The sequence below is a fragment of the Lolium rigidum genome, chromosome 1 (assembly GCF_022539505.1).
Source record: "Lolium rigidum isolate FL_2022 chromosome 1, APGP_CSIRO_Lrig_0.1, whole genome shotgun sequence".
NCBI lineage: Eukaryota > Viridiplantae > Streptophyta > Magnoliopsida > Poales > Poaceae > Lolium > Lolium rigidum.
Genome location: NC_061508.1, coordinates 41,953,458 through 41,975,466, shown reverse-complemented (window position 1 = coordinate 41,975,466; position 22,009 = coordinate 41,953,458). Strand labels below are relative to the sequence as shown.

Below are 22,009 nucleotides of genomic sequence, written 5' to 3'. Positions count from 1 at the left end.
TGTTCAGTCTCTCCCTTAGTAGCACTTGCTAGCGCGTCTCACGTGTGGCCGGGCTACTGGGCCCACTCTTCGCCAGCGTGCCACTTCGAAACCCATCGCCTTCGCTTGGGCCGGCCCACTTCTGGTCTTGGAGCTTGGTCAGCAACGTCTTGGCTGTCGCCCTGACTTGGGGTAGCTTGGTCGTTGACATGCACCGGTTGAAACGAGGTTCGACGAAGAATCAAAACAGCGGGGAATTAGGTACGATCTCACTTCGATACTCCATCCGTTTCATATTAATGGACTTCATTTTGTCTAGATATATATGCATCTAGTCTAAAATTTTAATTAGATACATATGAATCTAAATAAACTAGAGTTCATTAATATGAACCGGAGAAAGTACCAAATTTTGTCTTCACTCTGTATGAAGACAATACTGATCCACTACGTTGCAACTCCTAGTTGCAATTTGGTGGAGCAAGGAGATTTTCACTACTTTTGCTTGGCCTTGGCACTAACTTTGTGCCAAATGGAAATATTGTCCATGGAAAATGGAAGAGGCACATACACATATCGACGTACAGTCTATTAATAAATAAATAATGATATGATTTGCCGGTAAATATCTTCGAGGGTCGTTAAATATATAATTCAAAAAAAAGTAATATAAGGCACAAATCTTCAACGTGAACAACTATTTGCCGACGTCAACTGTCTAACAGTATTACTCGAGAACACGAAGTTCTTTGTTGGCAATTTCACATCATTAATTTCATGTCGGTAACTACCTCACAACAATTCTTCGAGGATTAAGGGATGTTATTTTCTTGATAGTAATTTTCGAGGGAGGGGTATTCGTCTATGTTTTTTTCTCAATGATATTTCCTTAACGACGCACGAGTGCGGTTATGTTTTACACAACTCTTCAACCTCAACAGTAGTTCCAATGGTAATAAATGCATCAAGTATTTAGTACAGAAAGATAGCCCCTATTATTCATACATGTAGAATTAGTGGCTTTAAAGATTTCTTGATATTTGAAAAGCACATCATGTTCCGGCGACATTATCAGCGCAATGAATTGGCTTTGCTTTTGCCGGTGGCGACGATAGCAATTAAAATATATTTGCTGATGGCATCATCAAGTTCGAGTTACGCATCGAACGCGCGATATTCAGAAGTCTTAATCAATAGAAGATTTTTTTGTTTTTGCAAATAGGTAAAGATTTGCCATTAATATGATAATTTGGTATGTCCATAGGTTCTAATTATAATCAAATAAAATATGTTTATTTTTCTAAGTGATTGTGCTACTAATTACAATCATATATATCATTAATGTCTCATTACTATTTTCGGGTTTTTCATTATTTTCTAAGAGTTTAGCCGCCCTACCACAGATTATTTTCGTCCTTAGACACAGCATCTATGCGAGTACTTCATAATGGTTCTATAATTTCTCCAGCCAGGGCTAGCCGGTTCAAAATGAAAAAGCACGATTCAGGAGACCAGGAAAAAAAATCTGCTAGACTTGTCAAAGTAACAAGATTGGTGGAGTGTGGCTGAAGCAATGTGCTCTTTTCAGTTGTTGCTTTTGAGTGGCTTTGCAAGTATTGTAAAACGTATGTGGCCTTGCGCGCGGCGTGCGACGAGCCGAAAGGAGACATGGAGCTAGCTATGTACGTGATCATGTGCTCCATGGAGCGGCTGGCTTTGCATCGATCGATCGATCCATGCGTCGCCGATGGCTCACTCCGTGATCTGCAACGGGGACGAAGAATCTAAGATAAAAAAGAAAAAGGACCGTGGACAGTGGGATATAGATCTTCTGCAGCAGTAGCGTTTGCCAAAGGCTGAAGGACAACGTACAGCTTTTAAGGCAGGCAGGGAGATAAAGAGAGGGAAAGCACGTACGGGCCTACGCCTATATATGCGGACGTGGCCTTTTGGTGGGTCTGGGGATGACCGATGCGGAAGCTGCCACGTACTAGTGCCTCTCGCCGTCGTGCCCTGTGACTGGCACCGTCGGTCTTCGCCGTCGGTGGACGTAAGCCGGGGGTCGGTTCAGTACGACGACGGCGAGCGGAGAGTTTCACCGACAGAGTTGCTGCAGGTAAAGTTGTTGCTCGTCCATTTCAGTTGACACCGCAGACACGAGAAAAGGGGATGGACAGTCATTTGGTTTCCACCGAGATTCAGCGGGCCACGGTTCAGTTTTCAGATAGATCGGAAATGTGTATGCATTTTGTACATTACTTAATGGTGTTTGTTTCATCGCATATATTAGTCGTCACTTTTTTTACATGATTAGTTGTCACTTTTTGTGCTACTAGGAGGATTTTGCAGCAACAGTTTGTCGAGCAAGTTTTCAGAGATATATATAAACTGAAGGAAAGATGGGCTGCCTGCCCCAACCCAGCTATTATTTGTATAGCCACCCAGCTCAGGTTTTGAATGAGTTGGTTCGGACTTGGGAGATCCATCTGGCGGAGCTCCAATGGTTTTGCTGGGCCTTCTTCGGGAGCCGAAAGATTTACAGTGTTGAGTACAAGAAGCTGCATTCTTCTGAAACCATACTCAACACCAAGCAACAGCCATCGACCCCCATAAGCAGAAGCAAAAGCATGCTTAGTTAAGAGAATCATCAAGTCATCCAGCTTTAATATGCACATCGTACAATATACTTTCCTAAGAATCCTTGCTAATTAGTAGTATAACCATACCGAAGATATTAGTACACAATAGTCGATCGTATAATAGCCTCAACACAAACTAGCTAGTCTGCACGGTCAGTAGCACCAATCTGCACCGCCGCCGCCGGCGACGACGACGTGAACGTGGACGATCCACCGTCGTCGTGGGCGCCGAAGGGGACGTCGGAGAACGCGGCCAGGACGCGGCGGACGCTCATGCTCCGCATCGGCCGGAAGCTCCGGGACCTCGCCGCGGAAGCGGCGCCGCTGGCCGTGGAGAAGAGGTCCGACGACTTGCGCAGGATGAGGTAGACCAGCCCCTGCACGAGCGTGAACACGGCCACCTTGGCCAGCGCGTCGCCGAGGTCCGGCGAGATCGCGGCCACTGCCTCCACGTTCCCCATCTCCAAGAACTCAATTCGTGGGCGATCACGGATCGACGGACAGGGATCACAGTACCGAACGGGAAAATTTGAGGTTTATGATCGAAGAGAACGTGCTATGTACTTATACTCTTATTCGTGGTAGTCGATCAAGTTCCTCGATGGATCGTGTTTATATAGCTAGCTAGCAGGAGCTGATTTCGTCAGGAGTATAGCTGGAGAGCTGGCACGCAGCTTGCGCTCAGTTGCTTGGGCAGTCGATCCTGTGTGAGCCTTGTACGCAAGCGGTCAGATTCAGAGGTGGAGGTTCGGCAAGCCTGCACGTTTTCAATCTCAGAACGATCCCACATCGTCTTTTCAATCATCATCATCGTCGTGTATGTTGTCGAGTACCTAGAGCATGTCTAACATACCTTCTATTTTTCTGTCCCGTAAAACGCGAGTAGAGGACCCTGTATTCACTTTCCACCGGCCGAAAACTCGTTCGAGCTAGTAGACCCCGTATCCTCACCCCTTATTTCACCTCGTATTTAAAAAAAATGCAAAACCCGGGAGAATTCATAGATAGTTCTTCACATAGATCATAGATAGATGATATAGAAAATTGTGCGATCCTACTGGATCGCGACTTCTACAATACTAGGGATGCGCCTAGTCGTCGAGGATGATGATCGGAGTGGTGGCGGCGGCCTCCCGAGCCTTCAGCTCCTCGACGGTGGCGATGGCCTGCGCCACCTCCTCCGCGTCCGCATGTGCCTTGTCGGCGGCGTCCTTCTTGGACGCGGCCACCGCCTCCAAGAAGAGGGGGTCCTCCGCCTCCTCTTCCTCGTCGCCGGCTCGCGGCGCTCCTCCGCTGGAGCTCCCCTCCCACGCGGCCTTCCACGCGCGCTCCTGCTCCCACGCGCTCCGCCACTTCTCGAAATCGCCGCCGCTCATCGGCTTCAACGGCAGGTCGACCTTGTGGTAGCGGCCGTCCTCCGCGAAGTCCCGGAGCATCGGCGGCATCCACTCGGACCTGACGTACTTGCACGCCGCACGCCGACTCCCGGTGGCGGAGAATTTGCAGTGGCGGCGCCACGCCTCCTCCACCGTGGCTGGCTCGCGGGAACGCTTCGATCCGGCGGCGGGCGAGAGGCTGCTCCTACGTTGTGCGCCAGCTGGCGGCGGTGGAAATGCGGCAGCGTGCGCGTGGGAATTGCTCGCCGGAGTGGTGGCGGCGCACGGCGGGGCTAGGGTTGCGAGTGAGGGGTTGGACCCCCACTCGCACCTTCACCCTCTATTTGTAGGGGGGGCGGGGTGGGTTTGACGGGCCCCGTATTCTGCCGATACGGGCCAGCCCGAATACGGGACCTGCTAGACGGCCCATTTCGCCCTCACCCCCTATTCCATCGGAATAATACGGGGTACCAGCGTTTTGAGGGCCTGCTAGACATGCTCTTATCGTATCATCTCTGAACTGCCATGATTAACTTGAGTACCGGTTTGGATGTCGGGAACTTTATCGAAATCTGGCATGTTTCTGAAACTAATCTTCGTGATCGAGTAGTACCGCCCATTGCTTGCGGCTAACCATTAGCCTTGCCTATCATGGAAGGAACGCGTGGTCCATTTTTGGGCTCTTTCTTTCTTGCACCACCGTGGCGGCGACAGGATAACGTGAGCTCACGAGGCAGCCATGTTTTCGGCTGGACGGACTCTTGCAAGCCAAGCAATTGCCCCATGCGCTTGATTCACAAGTCCATTGCTTGCCCCCCTCCCCCTGCCATCCATGTTGGCTTGTGGCCACAAGCAAGGCAGCTGTAGGCCGGGTTGTAGCGTTTGAATTTTGTTCTAGTGACTAGTGAGTTGTCACCAAGAGTACTCGAGCAACGTTCCAAGCGACAAAACCATGTGTCTTTTTTTACATTTCAGAGAAGTGGTCGGCTTTTATTATCTTCTAAAAGAATTATCAATATAGCTTCAGCTTCTGCCACCTATTTATTCTGACGTGTACACAGATGAGCACCGACACATGGCATGCCTCCTCTGCAAAATTGTAGAGCATGCATCATAACCAAAATTTATTCGTCGTCTATAGAAATCGAATCCGTGGCAGCTCTAACACAAAGACGCTTTGGCCGAGTGGTTAAGGCGTGTGCCTGCTAAGTACATGGGGTTTCCCCGCGAGAGTTCGAATCTCTCAGGCGTCGATTCTTTTTCCCATTTTTTTGTTTTTTTGCCAAATTAATTATGTGTGATACCCGACAAATGACTGCCACGATTGGTCAGTAAAAATAATTGGGAAAGGCTTTTCTTGGTTTAACTGAACAATTGTAGAGTTTGATGAGAAGGGAGCAGCGTTTTCATGGGGTTTTTTTTTTTGTTCAAATACAGTACGGAGTAATATTTTTCAAACATAGCTGTAAACTTGCTGCTCATTCTTCTTCTTCCTTAACCACCGCCTGAATGCTTCAACTTTGGTCAAATTTCACTGAAATTCATGCGAGGAATCACTCCCCTCAGGTAACCATTCGAAAAAGATAATAATGTTCGACTGGCATCACGTACTGTACTGATGAACCAGCATTTAACCCAGAACTTCACAGTTTTTCTTCACTTGGAAGGAAAATAGCCCAATCCAGTTCTTAACGGCCACACCAACTATTTCCAATAAAGTTACAACAACAGTTTATTACTTGGCATGCTGCCTCCATATTTACAAGACAAACAGTAAAGGTTACACCATGAAATGGAAATAGATAGAAACCCCTATTGTATAAAAGTAAAAAATACAACATGAGCTCACTACAGGAGCGACCCTAATTTGGGCTAACTAAATTCTTTCTATTTAAACAACCTTTGAACCCATCGCCAGAACTATTACAGGTTACAACAAGTTGAGGCTGTTTGTGCCCCCATATATATCACCATGGTGTTTTTTTTTTAGCATGGATGCATGCTTCACAACTGTCTTCTTTTTTTTATTGCTTCACAAGTTAATCGCTCCACTGGATTATGATAACTTAGCTTTCAGCTCTGCATTCTCTCTTCTTAACCATTCAAGCTCAGACTTCAGAACTGCGTTCTCATGCCGCAGCCTCTCCACCTCCGCTTCAACGGTTGTATTTTCTTCCTAAAAGAAGCACAAGTAAAGGTTAAATGCCAGTGAAAAGGAGAAAGTGTTGAGGTCGGTATATAACTTTGGAGATAATTTCTGTGGTGTGATTATTTCTAACTCATGTCACGTACAATGTCCTGCTCTTGAGTCAGTGGTAAAGATGGAAAGTTTCCGGTGTAGGGAGCACCAAGCAAGACCTCCCTAATGACTTCATGTGATTCCAAACCGTCAATGCCCATGTTCTCATAACTCCAAAATGCACCTAGGGTTCCCAAGAAACCTTCATGACACAGAAATGTCGTTTGAACTTCACCTTTGGACCTGGGAGCAAAAACAAAATGAGTAAGGAATTCTCAATTGCCCGATCACAATGGAACATGTGTTCTCATGTTCTTGGATAACTAAAATTTCTGTGCAATTGCCATTTGCCAAATAATTTTCACTGTATCTGAACAAAAAATACTTTACCAATATTTGAGGGAACGAGAAATCTTGTCCATAGTCTTCTCATGACCACAGACATAAGCACCTCGAAAGAAGATTCTCTTCAGTCCTGAAAGATTAGCCACAAAGTAGGCTATCTAGAGAATGGAAGAGAAAAAAGAACAAGGTTAGAGGGTATTTCATGAATGGTACCAGGTAGCTCCAATATCTGGAGAAAATACCTGTCCAATGTTGTAGGTGAAAGAGTTGAGCAGAGCTGCTGCAAGATCTTCTGCTTTGTAGTCTGAAAGTTTGCTTGAGTTCACTTTTCCAAAGCTCGCTGCAGTAGTGGATGCCGGAAGACCGATCTGGTGTGAAGAGAGAAGAATTAATAGTCATACTGATGGTCTGGTGCGCTGGAGATTCATAATGTTTATGCTAAGCATGTCAAAGCCCTAAAACTGATCTTCATACGTACAGAAGAGGTGGTTGAATTTGCTGTTCCATTTTGTAACAAATATTAATATTTTTTTTGAACTTAACAAATATTAATATTATTCTAGCAGAAAGCTCACAGGAAAAGTCTTCTTTCAGAGTATAGATAAAAATACCTTAGGATAACCATTCTCCCCATATATGTCTCCGACAGTCAAATCAACTGCTAGATTATTGCCCCTCTGGCTCAACTCCAAGAATTCCTCGTAACTAATAGCAAATGCTTACAATGTATTCAGGAAAATGCCTACATTATATAAGCACACAAGCTAAATAAACAGTACCTGGAACAGCCGGTTAAAAGCCTTGCAAGACCAAGAATAGTACCACCACCCAGATGTGATCCAATAATTCGCTCAAACTTCCCCTTACCGATTACCTGTAATATGTTTGCTGATAACAAGTGCTGCTACAAATATAAGAGAAGTTTGAAAGTGGTGTGCTGGCAAACCTCTATCATGCTGACACCAGATCCAATATTAACAAGGAGGTAAGGAAATATGTTGCTGTCATTATGTTCATCTGCTGCTGTCGGATCAGTAGGAGCTGCTGTCTCGTTAGTGTTTTGCTACAGCAACGGGAAAATCAATAATTAAGCTTCCAAAGATAAATCAACCTAACCACAATAACAATGTTATAATGCATACATGCTTAATCACAAGTGCCTGTAGAACTATATGTTAATATGTTACGTTCAGCATTATGGGCTCAAGATGCATCTAATAACAAGTAATCGCCCATGGGAAATAATCAACAGTAGATCACATGTGTAATCACTAATTATCCAAAACAAAAACATGTATTTTTGTATGTATTCAGCGTAGGGGCTCACCTTCTCGTTAGATTCCTTGAGGGTCAAGTTTTCATCTATGGGATCCCCATAACTCATCAAGGCACCAATAGCACCTAAATACCCTTCATGTTGCAAAAATGCAGCTTGCATTTGACTCTGTGACCTGAATGACATACCTCAAATAGTAAGATTCTTTCCGAGGCTCATAAAATAAGAGTAAACATTAAATGAGAAACCACAAGGAGTGTTCTTTAGAATCCTCCTAAGGACCACAAACTGAAGTACTAAACGTACAAAATATCTATAGTGTTTATCTGGACGGCTCATCATACAAATACTTTTTGAAAACATCAAATGCTTACCAGAAGTCAAGTGCATAAGAAATATTTTCCATTGTGCTTTTGTGTCCACGTATGTATGATCCACCAAAAAAGACCCTCCTGAGGCCCAAGAGTGATGCAACAAGGAAAGAAATCTGCAGGACTCATGCCACGAGTGTCATATATCAAATCAATATTAAAAAAGATAACAAACAGAGCAGAACCAATAGGTGAAGCCCTATAAAGTGTACTTTATCATGATGCTAATAACATTCTCGAGATATAATTAAAATGGTTTCTAGTGAAACAATTTGTTTTATTACAAAAAAGAACTTTATGCAACATAGAATAAGTAAAACTGTAGAAATATGTCTTATTTCTCCAAAATCATTATACTAGTATGTGTTTCCTCCACAAATTGACAAGTGCATCTGCTTAGCTTTTCTTTTCTTCCAATAAAGCAAGGTTGAGTGCCATGCATGTGAACATCTATGAAGTAGCTGGTACAATATATTCAATTTTCTGGTTCCAGTATTTTCCTATTCCAAGGTAATAACTATAGCAACGCAGATTTACTACCTACGTGGTTACCGGTCGTTGGATCTAGAGAGAATCTGCTCCCATTAAAATCCATGCCGAATGGAGACGTTAGCGTGTGTAACGTTGTTTGCTATGACATGAGCTCTTCTTTTTCTGTGGCCAGGTGTTGCCTAGTTCTGGATATTTCTCTACCACAGTGCCCTGCGCGCGGTGTCAGCATGCGATAATGTTTTGACAACAACATCAGCTCTTCTTTTTCTGTGGCCGGGTTCGTAGGGTAAACAATCTGCCGCGTTTTCCCAAAGAAATGCATAGATAGGTTCTGCGGCTCGGGCAACTGTTTTCCCGCGCTTTTTATCTGCCGCGTCCAGTGGGAAGATATAAGGGCCGCGTGAGCTCTTGTTGGCTTACAGGGGGTGAGGGTCCAGGGCTGTGAGCCTCTGACAAACGAGGGTACCCAGAGGTTACTGAGGTGTGCTGTCTCCATGTCTCATAGCCGGTGTCCTCTCCTCCGATGTGACCCTTCTTCCTCTAATCAACTGCCAAAGCCAGCCGCTTGCCTTTTTTTACCATGCCGAACCACTGCCCCATAGTGGGCCATGGTGGGTGGCACTGCCCCTCTCTCCCTCTCTATCATGGCTAAAAATGCAATATGCGGCTGGGCGCTGGTACCAGGCTACCAGCAGCACGTAAATGTCTAGCACATAGAGTGCTTGTCCCTAAAATAACATTTACGTACTACCACTTGCCCTTAAATCAGAGCAAAAAACTGAGACCTTAGCTAGATACCCTAATCTAACATCCCTTTCCGGCATTAATGAACACCAACTACACTCTTGCTAAAACATACCACGGCGCCATGCTCTCTATGTAGCGCTGTTAAGTCTTGTGTGCTCCCTATATCTGATCCAACGGAAAGATGCCCGTGGGTAGCTGGCTATTTCTAATAAGCATAATAATTCAATAACATGCATAAATATATAACATAAACTCACTTGTGCAATGTTGTAGGTAAAGGCACTCAATAATGTGGATGCAATGTCTTCAGGTCTGTAATCTGTTAGTTTTTTCATAGAAGTAATAACTTTTCCAAAGCTAGAAGCAAGAGTTGAAGTTGATAGTCCTTGCTGGAACATAAGAATAAAACGCAATCAATCATCTTTAGGGAAGGATCAGCAATTTCATATAATATGAAGATTGACAAGGTAAATATTTCACTGTGCTTCATCAACTATTCTAAACATAATGCTCCCAGTGGTCATATTGCTTTCCGGGCAATCCTAAGTTCACTATGTAATAATAATTTTTACTCCATTGACCTATTTATACCACTAGGTTGTCATAGAATCCTAAGCAAACAGGAAGAAAACAATCAAGTTTGACAGAATTGACCTACATACTAGAGCAGTGCAGGCCAACCGAAACTAAGAAAGAAGAAAAACAAGTACATAGCATTGCAAAAAAAGAGATATGACTTTCATAAAATAAAAGGAAACCCAATAGAAATGATGATGACCTATTTATACCACTAGGTTGTCATATAATCCTAAGCAAACAAGAAGAAAACAATCAAGTTTGACAGAATTGACCTACATCCTAAGAAAGAAGGAAAACACGTACAGAGCTCTGCAACAAAAGAGCAATGACTTTCATAAAAAAAAAAGGTGAAACAGGAAGAGGTTGACGGCAAACCTTCTGGCAAACAAGCTCCCCACATATATCCTTCACAATAAGATCAAGTACAAAATTGTCCCCTTTCTGGCTTAATTGCAAGAATTCATCATAACTAAGAGAACATCAATATATTAGTGAGGAAATAAGTAAAACCAAGACATTATGGCGCAAAAGGATGCACATTACCTGTTACATCCTGTTAATAGTTTTCCTAAACCAAACATAGTGCCGCCACCAATATGTGTCCCAGTTACCCTTTCGAATTTTTTATTTCCAGTGACCTGCAATATACTTGATAAAACATGGTTATATGAGCTGCATTCTGCTGTATTTCCATATTAGTAACATTATGATGAAGAAGTCCAACCTTTAATATGCTAACTCCTGAGCCAATGTTGACCAGAAGGTAAGGAAACAAGTTATCTGGGGAAATATCAATCGAATTCCTCTTTCCATTCATGTATGTGAAGGCTGCGCCAGGAACATTCTGCATGGAAGCATCATTTAAATGGAAAATATTATCTAAATGAGAACTAGATATCAGAACTTGTGAAGGCAAGTTGCCTATGTGAAATTAATAATAAAGCAGCGATAAAATATTGAAGATAACAGCTTACGACTACCTCTAACAAAAAGTTTGCTCCAGAAACAACACTATCCATTTCATCAAGCTTGTCAAGACTAACACCTAATTTCTCCCGAAAATCATCACCAAATTTATATGATCCACCACCTGTAGCCTGCAAATTGTTTCCATTACACTCGATTCAGATCAAGCTATCAAGCAAATTTACAGTTCACCTCAGATAAAATGACAGTGCTAAGACAAACATAAAATTACAGTGTCATGTGTTAACCGTCAAATAAGGCCGTAAGAATTGCAAACTTTTTTTTTCTCAAACACGCATCTAAATGCTTGCCATTTTGTATCAGAAGGGGACAGTAAGACTTCATATATGTATTCAATGTGGCAATCATAAGTAGACATTGTTCAGCACTCTTGACTTCATATTCGTATTCAATGTGGCAATCAGAATTCACAAGTAGACATTGGTCAGCACTCTTGCAATTATTGATCGGACCGCAGAATTGCCAAGGGCTTTGCCCCAGCTAAAGTATGTACAAGTATCAAACCAGGAGGCAAACTCTGTGTTTCCTAACACACTACAATTACAGCCTGTGGCTTGACGACAAAACTTTACTTTTGCAACTCTACAAGTATCAAACCAGGAGGCAAACTCTGTGTTTCCTAATGCACTACAATTACAGCCTGTGTCTTGACGACAAAACTTTACTTTGCAACTCTACAAGTATCAAACCAGGAGGCAAACTCTGTGTTTCCTAGTGCGTTGCAATTACAGTATGTCACGTGACGACAAAACTTTACTTTTGCAACTCTACAAGTATCAAACCAGGAGGCAAACTCTGTGTTTCCTGATGCACTGCAATTACAGCCTGTTGCGTGACGACAAAACTTTACTTTTGCAACTCTACAAGTATCAAACCAGGAGGCAAACTCTGTGTTTCCTGATGCACTGCGTGACGACAAAACTTTACTTTTGCAACTCTACAAGTATCAAACCAGGAGGCAAACTCTGTTTCCTGATGCACTACAATAAGAGTCTGTCGCGTGACGACAAAACTTTACTTTTGCAACTCTACAAGTATCAAACCAGGAGGCAAACTCTGTGTTTCCTGATGCACTAGAATCAGAGTGTGTCGCGTGACGACAAAACTTTACTTTTGCAACTCTACAAGTATCAAACCAGGAGGCAAACTCTGTTTCCTGATGCACTACAATTAGAGTCTGTCGCGTGACGACAAAACTTTACTTTTGCAACTCTACAAGTATCAAACCAGGAGGCAAACTCTGTGTTTCCTGATGCACTAGAATCAGAGTGTGTCGCTTGACGACAAAACTTTACTTTTGCAACTCTACAAGTATCAAACCAGGAGGCAAACTCTGTTTCCTGATGCACTACAATTAGAGTCTGTCGCGTGACGACAAAACTTTACTTTTGCAACTCTACAAGTATCAAACCAGGAGGCAAACTCTGTGTTTCCTGATGCACTAGAATCAGAGTGTGTCGCTTGACGACAAAACTTTACTTTTGCAACTCTACAAGTATCAAACCAGGAGGCAAACTCTGTTTCCTGATGCACTGCAATTAGAGTCTGTCGCATGACGACAAAACTTTACTTTTGAAACTCTACAAGTATCAAACCAGGAGGCAAACTCTGTGTTTCCTGATTCAATCAGAGTATGTCGCGTGACGACAAAACTTTACTTTTGCAACTCTACAAGTATCAAACCAGGAGGCAAACTCTGTGTTTCCTGATGCACTAGAATCAGAGTGTGTCGCGTGACGACAAAACTTTACTTTTGCAACTGGGTACTGGTATTTAGTGATAGCGTGAGTCCGTGAAAATGAAGTTGAATAATTATGTGTAGCAATTAAATGTAACTAGTAAGAATGATTTTGGTGGGCGTTAAGAGGTGACGGCGCGCAATGAATGCATCATTTGAAATTTTAGGTTTTGGTTGAGAGAAGAGGTAAAGTAGGCCATGCATAGCATCACTGTGACATAAGCCCTCAACCTCAAGGTCACCATCATCACATAGCATCAGAAGGCAAAGCATACCTTCAGCAGTCCCATACTTTCTTTGCTTGAACCCAACGTTGTCCCTGGCATGAAAAATGTTGAGTTTAAGCCACGATAAAGGTAATACTGGACTGATAGAACTGGCAAGTGCCATTTGTAGAACTGATCATTAAATATCTGAAGAACACCCTAGCCTGTGAGCAATTAACAAGTGCTCTTTAATCCTATCCTGCTTATTGCCATTGTGGGGGCAGGTCACCCAATTCTTCAGTCTGAGACGTGGAAACCAAAGGAGGAGGCAGAGCATCATTGCAGTATAATTCGGCGCCGCGGGCAGCGAGGTAAGTTACCGTTGCATCCGAGGAGGCCTTGGGCCCGGATGAAGCTGAAGCAGTCGTCCAGCCTCCGCCTCTCGAACTTGGCGAACCGCAGCTCCGCCTCGGCGCCGCAGGTGGCCGTGTAGACCAGCTTTACCAGGGTCCCTGCGCGCGCGCGGGCGGCCGGAGTTAGTTTCACTAGGTTCAGACCCGCGCGAAGCCGACCGAAATTCAACAAAAGGGACGCGCGAGGGGAGCTACCTCCGATGTCGAGGGCGAGGAGCGGGGATGCGGCGGCGGTGTGGCGCGGGAGGAAGATGGGCGGGCCGCCGTCCCCGTGGTCGCCGCCGCGGATCTCGGCGCCGGAGAGGTCGATCCGGCGGCCCATTGCGCAGGGATCAGGCGCGCGCAGGCAGGCCCTCGGGTGTCACGCGCGCATTTGCTTGCTTCCTCCCCCTCCCTTGGTTGTTTGTTTGACTGCCGCGCTGTGCCGTGCCGTTGCGCTTGGACTATTCGGGGAGGGTGCGATCGCAGCTGTGAGCTGTGCGTTGGAGGGAGTAGTTGGCAGGTGGGTGGGGTGGGATTCTGACTTCACAGGCGAAGAAGAACACGAGACGGAATAGAAAGAGTACAGCGCAGGATTTCCTTCTGGCAACTGCAGCTGCAGGTCGGATTGGGATCTGGATTGGGTTCGGCCGCCAGGCATGCCTGCCGGGTCTATATAGGGCAACTCAAGTAGGACTGTAAAAGGATATAGAATAATTTCTACATCAAAATAATCTTTTAAGGTATTAATATCTGATTTTAAAAAACCCAATGGATAAGGATATCTGATTTTGAAGTGGTGCTCTGGATACGGTGTTGGATATGGTTTAGCAAATAGCATGTAGATATAGATTATCCGAAATTTAATTATAGTAATCCGACGGTTCTAAACCGGATAATCTGCTTTCTTAGTCAAAAACCAAGGGTAATCTTGCAAGATTAGTAGTTAGTGAGTTACTAAATTCATTTGGCGAGCATGTTTAGCTCCAAATTTCCATCAATGCTTGAGTTTTAGCGTATTATGTGTCTTTTTTCTTAATTACACAAGACTGGAAGTTTAAATATTTTTTTAATATTTGCAAGTACTGTAACTATCTACCAATGAGAACATATATCCAATTATTTTTATTTTCGGCCCAAGTCCGATTCAAATCCGCAGTTCGGTATATCTGCATTTGAATCCAAAATCAATCAATATCAGTCCTGATCTAAATCCGAGAAAATATAGGGTAAATGATATGATATGACCAAAATCCAATCCGATCCATTTATGCACCTACAGCAAGGCATGCCTCTTTTTTCTTCCCAAGTGACCGTGCCTGACGCTGGGCGTGGTGAAAAAATAGTTTAGCTCTTATTTTAGAAAAAAAAATAGTGTATGTGAATGATCTTCACGACAATTTCATGCTAGTCAGGCAGGTTGCGAGGAGGATCAACACCCGGAGACAGAAAGGAATCCTGCTCAAACTAGATCTATCCAGAGCGTTCGATACAATGTCCTGGAGTTTCTTATTCAAAGTGCTCCGACACATGGGTTTTGGGGATCTGTTCTTGAGATGGATTGCCATGTTCCTGCAGACAGCCAACACCAGGGTCACTGTGAATGGTGTGCCATGTAGGAGATTCGTGCATACCAGGGGTTTAAGGCAGGGCGACCCCACCTCGCCCATGATGTTCGTCATTGTCATGGAAGTATTAACAGCGATGGTGGTCAAAGCGGCGGAGGATAATCTGCTGGGTTGTTTGACTGGCACCACGACCCTACAAAGAATATCCATCTACGCTGACGACATAGTTCTCTTTTGCAAGCCGGTGGAGGAGGAGCTCACAACGATCAGACAGATCATGGATGTTTTCGGAGAGGCCTCAGGACTCCGGGTGAATTACATGAAAACTACAACCACCATGATCAGAGGGACTGGGGAGGAGCTAAGCAGAACCAAAGCCATTATTGGATGTCGAAGTCAAGATTTCCCTATCAAATATCTCGGACGGCAACTTGCCCTGAGACCGCTAACCAAAACTGAATGGCAGCCGATGTTGGATGCGGTGATCCACACGCTCCCGGCATGGCAACGAGGCTTCATTGCCCGGGCAGGGCGCTTGACTTTGATCAACTCCGTCATGCTTGCTAGACCGATACACCACATCATTGTCGATGACCCACCTAGCTGGCTTCTGGAGGAGGTGGAGAAACACCTCAGGGTTTTTTTCTGGGTCGGAAAGAAACGGGCGAACGGCGCTCAATGCCTTGTCGCATGGGACAACATCAGTAAACCCAAGAGATTTGGAGGACCAGGAGTCAAGGATCTACGGCTTCAGGGTTTAGCGCTGAGAGTCAGATGGGAATGGCTCCGCCGGACAGATGATAGTCGGCCTTGGCAGGGGCTGAGCCTGACCTCGGATCCCAAGGCGTGAGCCGTCTTTCGCAGTTTCGCCAAGCTGGAGGTGGGAGATGGAACCAAGCTCCTTTTCTGGCACGACAGATGGATTAGCGGTCGTTGTGTGGAGGATATTGCACCACTGGTTTTAGGCTCGGTGGCCACCAGGAGGAAGAACTCGAGGACAGTGGCGGAGGCGCTCATGGACAATACCTGGCTACGAGACCTTGGCCCGGAGCTCCCAATAGAAGGTTGGGCACAATGCATCAGGCTTTGGGAAGAAATCGAGCTGGTGGATAGGGATGTTAGCAGGCCGGACAGGTTCACCTGGCTTGGCTCGGCCAATGGAGCTTATTCAGCAAAGGACACCTACAGGCTGCTCTGCATGGGACAAGAGGATTTCAGCATGCATAACCCAATCTGGAATTCCTTCGCACCGCCAAAATGCAAGATCTTCGCATGGTTAGCCTTGAGATACCACCTCTAGACCTCGGACAGAAGGTTCAAACATGGTTTGCAAGATCGATCGGTGGCTTGTTTCTGGTGTCTGCAGGAGGAAGACACCCTTGATCACGTGCTCATGCGCTGCCCTTATGCTCGTCAGGTTTGGTTCGGCTGCATCACCGCGGCAGGACTGGACATTGTAGAACCTAATAGGGATAGCTCGCTGAAATCTTGGTGGTCTTCGGCGAGAGAGATGGTAAGGAGGAATGACAGGAAAAGCTTTGATACGTTGGTGATCCTCATCGCGTGGCAGATTTGGAAACAGCGCAATGCCAGAGTTTTTGGAAACACTCATCTCCAATTCTCCACCGCGCAGATGTTGACCCGTATCAAGGAGGAATTTGACCTTTGGAAGCTGGCCAAAAGAGGAGAGGAGTACCAGTTTGCGAGAGAGTAGGCTTAGCCGAGTGTGTGTGTGTGCGTGCGTGGAGCTCCCGCCCTCGCTGTTCGCAGACGTTGGGTCGGTTTCTTGTAAATTTCAACTTGCTTTCTTCTATAAAGATTTGGCACGCTATTGGCGTACCCTCGAAAAAAGAATATATTGCATGCATGCGAGTAGTTGAGAGAGATTAGAGATATCGATTGTGCTAAACAAGTGGGAGAGGACGCGCTCTCATATATGTTATCCATCTTCATTGCCATTAGATATACCAACAAGTGTTCACTACTAATTCCCTTACTCCCACAATGATTGTGGGTTAATAGGCTGAGCGAGTGACAAATTGCCCCGTGCGAATATATGGATGGTAGGTTTAGTTTTGTTTATTCTAGGAAAGATCAAAACGACTCCGAGGAACACATGCTCATGCCTAAGTAAAAAAAAATAACATTTCAAGTGCTAAAATATTCTGAAATCTTAAAACATGCACTACGCATGTACACGCCCATGTCCATGCTCACGTATAATGTTTTACATGACAAAGGGCATTTTTCGGCTTGTGTAAGAAAATAAACTTCGTGCTCCAAAATACTACTTACATCACTAATTTTTGAAAGAAAAAAAAAATGAGCATAAAGGCCATGATCCTTCTACAGAAATGCAAAAAAAAAAACTCTAGTCGAGAAGAAAAACTTCTCTTATACCTCAATGTCATGTAGAGATGGTAATAACTAATAATAATATCATATAATGATTTGTGTTTTCTTTCAATCAATGTTTGTATGACTCTAAACTATCGGTAATTAAGATATAATTAGAAAATATATCGCTAGTAGGTAACATAGCTAGTAGAGTGGAGAAAATGGCATATCTATGTGGTAAGTGTCGAGGAATAAAGTTTATGAGACCTTACGACCTAGTGTACCACTAAGAGCATGTATATTTGGTTGTGAGAGCACTAATGTCCCATGTTCAACCTCTCTTATGTAGTAAAAGCCCTACACTTGCCTTTCTAACATTATATGGAGACAAAAAAAATATGAAAGAAATTACGATATGTGGAACTCGATGGGATCCAGAGATGAACTGGACGAGGTTTTCATGGTGGTCAAAATACAACAAGGTGGTAGAAATTGGTATGATGCAGGGGCAGACCCAAGAAGGCATGAATGGGGGGATAAGCCCCCACTCAAATTTCTAATTCTCTCTTAAATCTATGCAGATTTATAAGGAAAAACCTTGAATCATTCAAATTTTCTTCTAGGTCTGCCCCTGGTATGGCGTGTAAATGAACTTGATGATGATGGTGGCACCTTCCATCTATGTGAGTCTCTTTCTATCTCACAAAAGAGAACCCCATGTGTATATGGCGCGGTAGAGGGGTGGTGATCTTTGGCCATCTTTTATGTTGGAAATAGTGCTCTAGAGAAAAATAATAATTAGTATATCATATGTTCATAATAAGTTACGTGTCATGCTATAACTGTATTAAGCGGAAACATTAATACACGTGTGGTATTGTAAACAAACAACAGGGTCCCTAGTAAGCACACATGTGCATATCTAGTTCATTGTGTTCAATAGTTGATTGATACTTCCCGATCATGGAAATACACATCATTGACAATGAGATTTTATCAATTGGATGAATGCTATGATGGACATACCCAAAACATAAGTATTTTAACACGATGAAGTCACCTCAAGTTTAATGTTACGATGTTTATAAAGTGTGTTGTGACTTAGTCCTTAGAACGTGAGATCATATGTAATCACTGCCACCGGAGGCTGCTTTGGCTGCATCAACCGTCGCACCCTAACGGGATGATCATACAGTTGTAGTTGGGTATTCCATTGTGATGGGTTGAGGCGTATGCATAGAGAGCGGGATTTGTTCGTCCACGTGACGGAGAGATACAAGTGGCCCACTCGGTGAGATTCCATAAAAGCTGCACATCATATGACTAGGTCATGTGGATGTAATCACATGCGAATGAGTTGAAATAGCCTTATCGATAACGAGACCGAACTAGGTATTGTGATACCGATGATCATGTCTCGAACGAGTGTCGGTATCGAGTGAATAAAAGGAATAAGATTCAACGCAATGGTTCAAATGACGATTATATCTTCGTTGGATGCATAAAGATCACCATGGTCATCCATACCCCCGTAGTGATCGATTGACCGGAGAAAGTGTCCTAGATCATGTATGTGTTATTCCCGAACCGTAGGTGAAAGTATAGAGATGGTAAACCTAGAGGGGGGGGTGAATAGGTTTCTACAAATTTTAATTCTTTCTTTGCAATATTAGGCTTTGCGGAATATAAAGATGAGCCTAATGCAAACTAGGTGAAGCAACCTATATGAGGATACAACTAACTCGAGCACGAAGGGTCTCACAGGCAGTTAAATCACAAGTAAGGAGTTCGGTTAGAGATAACCGATAGCACGCGGAGACGAGGATGTATTCCCGTGTTCCCTTGCTTTGCAACAAGGTACGTCACGTTTGGAGGAGTGGAGGTCCCACGAAGGATTCCCGCGCCACGAAGGCTCACCCTATTCTCCGGAGCCTATCCCACGAAGGAATAGCTCACTCACTTGTGGTAGACTTTGAGGTAGCCTCCAAACCTTCACAATCTTGCTCGGAGCAAATCCACGGCCTGGATGCTTCGGACTCATCTTGCCTACCTAGGGTTTCCAAGGAACCCTAGGAAGCAAGCTTCTCAATGAATACAAGGGGGAATGAGATTTGGCTTGGTAGAACGGTAGATCGGGTCCTCCTCTAATGATTCCCGGAGGGATTTGAGTTTGGGTGGAGGAGGAGGGAGATCTGAGGCTTTTGGTGTTTCTAGCAATGGAGTAAGAGAGAGAGAGCTCAAGAACAGCTTGTAGTGTAGTGCCTAACTGTTCAGAGGTAGGAGAAGACCTATTTATAGTGTTCTTCGAAATACGGCCGTTGGTCACTTGCCACATCAGCAGTTTCTTCGAGAAACCCGGTCGACCGGATTTGGCGCCGGACAGGCCGGTCCACAGCCCGGTCAAACCGGGCCACAGACCGGGCCGGCCGGTTTCTAACCGGAGCTGGGACCGGGTCTTGACCGGGCAGGCGTCTGAGCTTACTGGATGTCGCCCGGATGTCATAGGCGCAAAGTCCGGTTGCTGACCGGGCCGCTCGGTCTGGCGCCCGGTCAGACCGGGCCGTGGACCGGAGCAGCCGGTTCGAAACCGGGCTGGTGACCGGACGCACACCGGAGAGCTTCTCTTCTTTACTGGAACTTGCCCGGATGGCACCGGTTCTGGGTCCGGTTGGTGACCGGGCTGTCCGGTGCCAGGGCCGGTCCGACCGGATCTGTGACCGGCCAGGCTCTGAGAAACTTGCTGATTTTTCGTCGAATTGGGGGGTCTCCCGTTGCCTTTTGTTCCATTGCTACACCATCATACCTCTTTGGCTAATACCTGAAAGTCATCTTGTAGGCATGTATTAGTCCAAATACTCTAGCACGGTGTCATAGATACCAAAATAATGGATAAGGGTAAAATACCCTTACAATCTCCCCCTTTTTGGTATACGATGACAAACCGAGCTAGAGTAACATATAGATATTATGATAAGCTCTAAACCTTGATTCCATATAAGATATTACGACAGCTCCCCCATAATGTGTGCACTTGGAGAATTTGCGTTTGAATGCAAAGTGCACCATTTGTGGAATATGAGAAGCTCCCCCAATATCTTTAGGAAACAAGCATGGTATGGACAAGTATGTCAACATATATAAGCATAAAGCATGATTATCCATAAAGCATGATTATCCTAACATAGAGTAGCACACATAATAGTCGTCCATACATATCCATACATGAATTATTCAAAGTACCAAATGGTTCTTGAGAAATCAAAGCAAATACGCACAAGCCATATAAAATCCAAATAAAGCAACTCCCATGGCTTGTGACAACGAAAGAACCCCGTAATTCTAGGCTCTACTCTCTTCTCCCCCTTTGGCATCGGAACACCAAAAAGGCGAAGAAAAAAGGAGAGATGCTAGCGTCCCATCAATAGAACTCGTGCCCCGCGGATGGAGAGTCGCCATCACCATCCTCATCATCATCCTCTTCATCATCATCCTCGCCATTGTCATCCTCATCACCATCATCCTCTTCATCATCATCAGCAGCAGGAGGTGCACGAGCAGATCTAGGAGGAGGACCACCAAAGTACAGGGAAGGATCAAAGTTCTGGAACATCTCATCAGAAAGAAGAGGCATCTCCCAGTTTGGTGCGTGGACAGGCTCCAACTCAGGGCCAGGAGGAGGGACAGGTGCATTCCTAGCAGCCATGAACTCATTTTGGCGCCTCCTTGTCTCTTGGTTCAAAGAAAGACTTTGATGTGCAACATCATTTGTATTTTTGCACATCTGCCATAAGCAAGAGAAGAACCGTGAGACACCATGCTGTGGGCGACTAGAGGAGCTGGAGCTAGCATGGTCATGGCGTGCCTTGGACCGGCGCTCAGAAGGCATCATTTCGGGAACATCCGGGCTATCACCTTGGGCGAGTACCTTGAAAGCTTCCATCCTGACCCGCTCGCCTTGAGTATTGAAAGGTGCGGGCACAACCTTGTTGATGAGCAGCTGAACGTACTGGGCAAGATTAGGAGTCAACCTCTCACGAACACAGCGCCGCAACTCACAGTAGATGAGATCACAGCCATCAATAAGTTGCCGGTGCTCAGGGTGACAGTAGTACATCAAGTTCAGATGATATGCACGGCATTCACTGGTATCGCCGGACTTGCTGATGAGAGTCTCACGGAATAGCTTGGCAAGTAAGAGGTAGGAGTAGTACATCCCAGAGATGGTGGGAGGTCCAGGTGTGGGTTCCGGCGGATAGCAAATGGCAATGTCCCCACGGTTGAACTTCTGCTGAGAATATATCTTGAAACCAGAAGCACGTCCTCCACCAAACCCCAAAGCTTCACAGAAATCAAGATAGTTGCAAGTGTATTTCTGTTTGCCGATCATCCAAGTCATAGTCCGAAGCTGTATCATCATGGAAAAAGACCGTGCGGTGAAACCTGTCTCACCAAGGTTGGACAATAGCACCCATCAGTAGGTGTCATGCACATAAGATCATACAACCCCATCCTCCTCAAGGTCGCAACCACAAAGCGAAACTTGGTGGCTTCATACATTCCAGTGACATCCTTGATGGCCTTGGGCATAACAATGGTGCCTTTCTTCATGTGCTCGCGGGAGTTATAGAAGTCATCCCACATGACTTGCTGTGTGTTGGTCCAGAAAAATTGATCTCCCCCTGTGTAAGTGGGTTCCTCAAAGCGATAGGGGTTGGACTCTCTGAGTCTTCTCCATGCC

At 44.9% G+C, this 22,009-nt stretch overlaps 2 protein-coding genes and 1 non-coding gene across 4 annotated transcripts; 1 reads left to right on the top strand and 2 right to left on the bottom strand.

The window, feature by feature from the left end:
* Nucleotides 1-2,758: 2,758 nt before the first annotated feature.
* LOC124707067 lies at nt 2,759-3,079 on the bottom strand. The gene has a single exon (XM_047238726.1). It carries the CDS (start codon nt 3,077-3,079, stop codon nt 2,759-2,761), a length of 321 nt encoding a protein of 106 aa, XP_047094682.1.
* Nucleotides 3,080-5,165: 2,086 nt separating this feature from the next.
* TRNAS-GCU lies at nt 5,166-5,247 on the top strand. Its single transcript has one exon. It is a non-coding gene; the product is annotated as a tRNA-Ser (tRNA).
* A 461-nt stretch (nt 5,248-5,708) lies between these two features.
* Nucleotides 5,709-13,724, bottom strand: LOC124685246 (pantothenate kinase 1-like). Of its 2 annotated transcripts, none has more exons than XM_047219578.1 (17): nt 13,583-13,724; nt 13,355-13,486; nt 13,044-13,087; nt 11,024-11,140; nt 10,768-10,887; nt 10,587-10,681; nt 10,419-10,512; nt 9,722-9,853; nt 8,229-8,341; nt 7,906-8,029; nt 7,525-7,641; nt 7,358-7,452; nt 7,190-7,283; nt 6,821-6,946; nt 6,624-6,736; nt 6,287-6,476; nt 5,709-6,170 (listed from the first exon to the last, which is right to left on the bottom strand). In XM_047219578.1, the coding sequence occupies exons 1-17, from the start codon at nt 13,707-13,709 to the stop codon at nt 6,051-6,053; spliced, it is 1,953 nt and encodes a 650-aa protein (XP_047075534.1). In that variant the 5' UTR covers nt 13,710-13,724; the 3' UTR covers nt 5,709-6,050. The 2 variants fall into 2 exon arrangements, with proteins under 2 accessions (XP_047075534.1, XP_047075535.1); XM_047219579.1 differs by having other exon boundaries at nt 7,525-7,638.
* Nucleotides 13,725-22,009: the final 8,285 nt, after the last annotated feature.

Excerpts from the sequence above, each read along its gene's own strand:
- LOC124707067 (XM_047238726.1), bottom strand. The coding sequence starts at position 3,079 with ATGGGGAACGTGGAGGCAGTGGCCGCGATCTCGCCGGACCTCGGCGAC.
- LOC124685246 (XM_047219578.1), bottom strand. The coding sequence starts at position 13,709 with ATGGGCCGCCGGATCGACCTCTCCGGCGCCGAGATCCGCGGCGGCGAC. Across the intron at positions 7,284-7,357 it reads CTTTTAACCGGCTGTTCCAG|TTACGAGGAATTCTTGGAGT; the intron begins GTACTGTTTATT and ends ATTTGCTATTAG. Across the intron at positions 6,947-7,189 it reads GGGAGAATGGTTATCCTAAG|ATCGGTCTTCCGGCATCCAC; the intron begins GTATTTTTATCT and ends TCTTCACACCAG.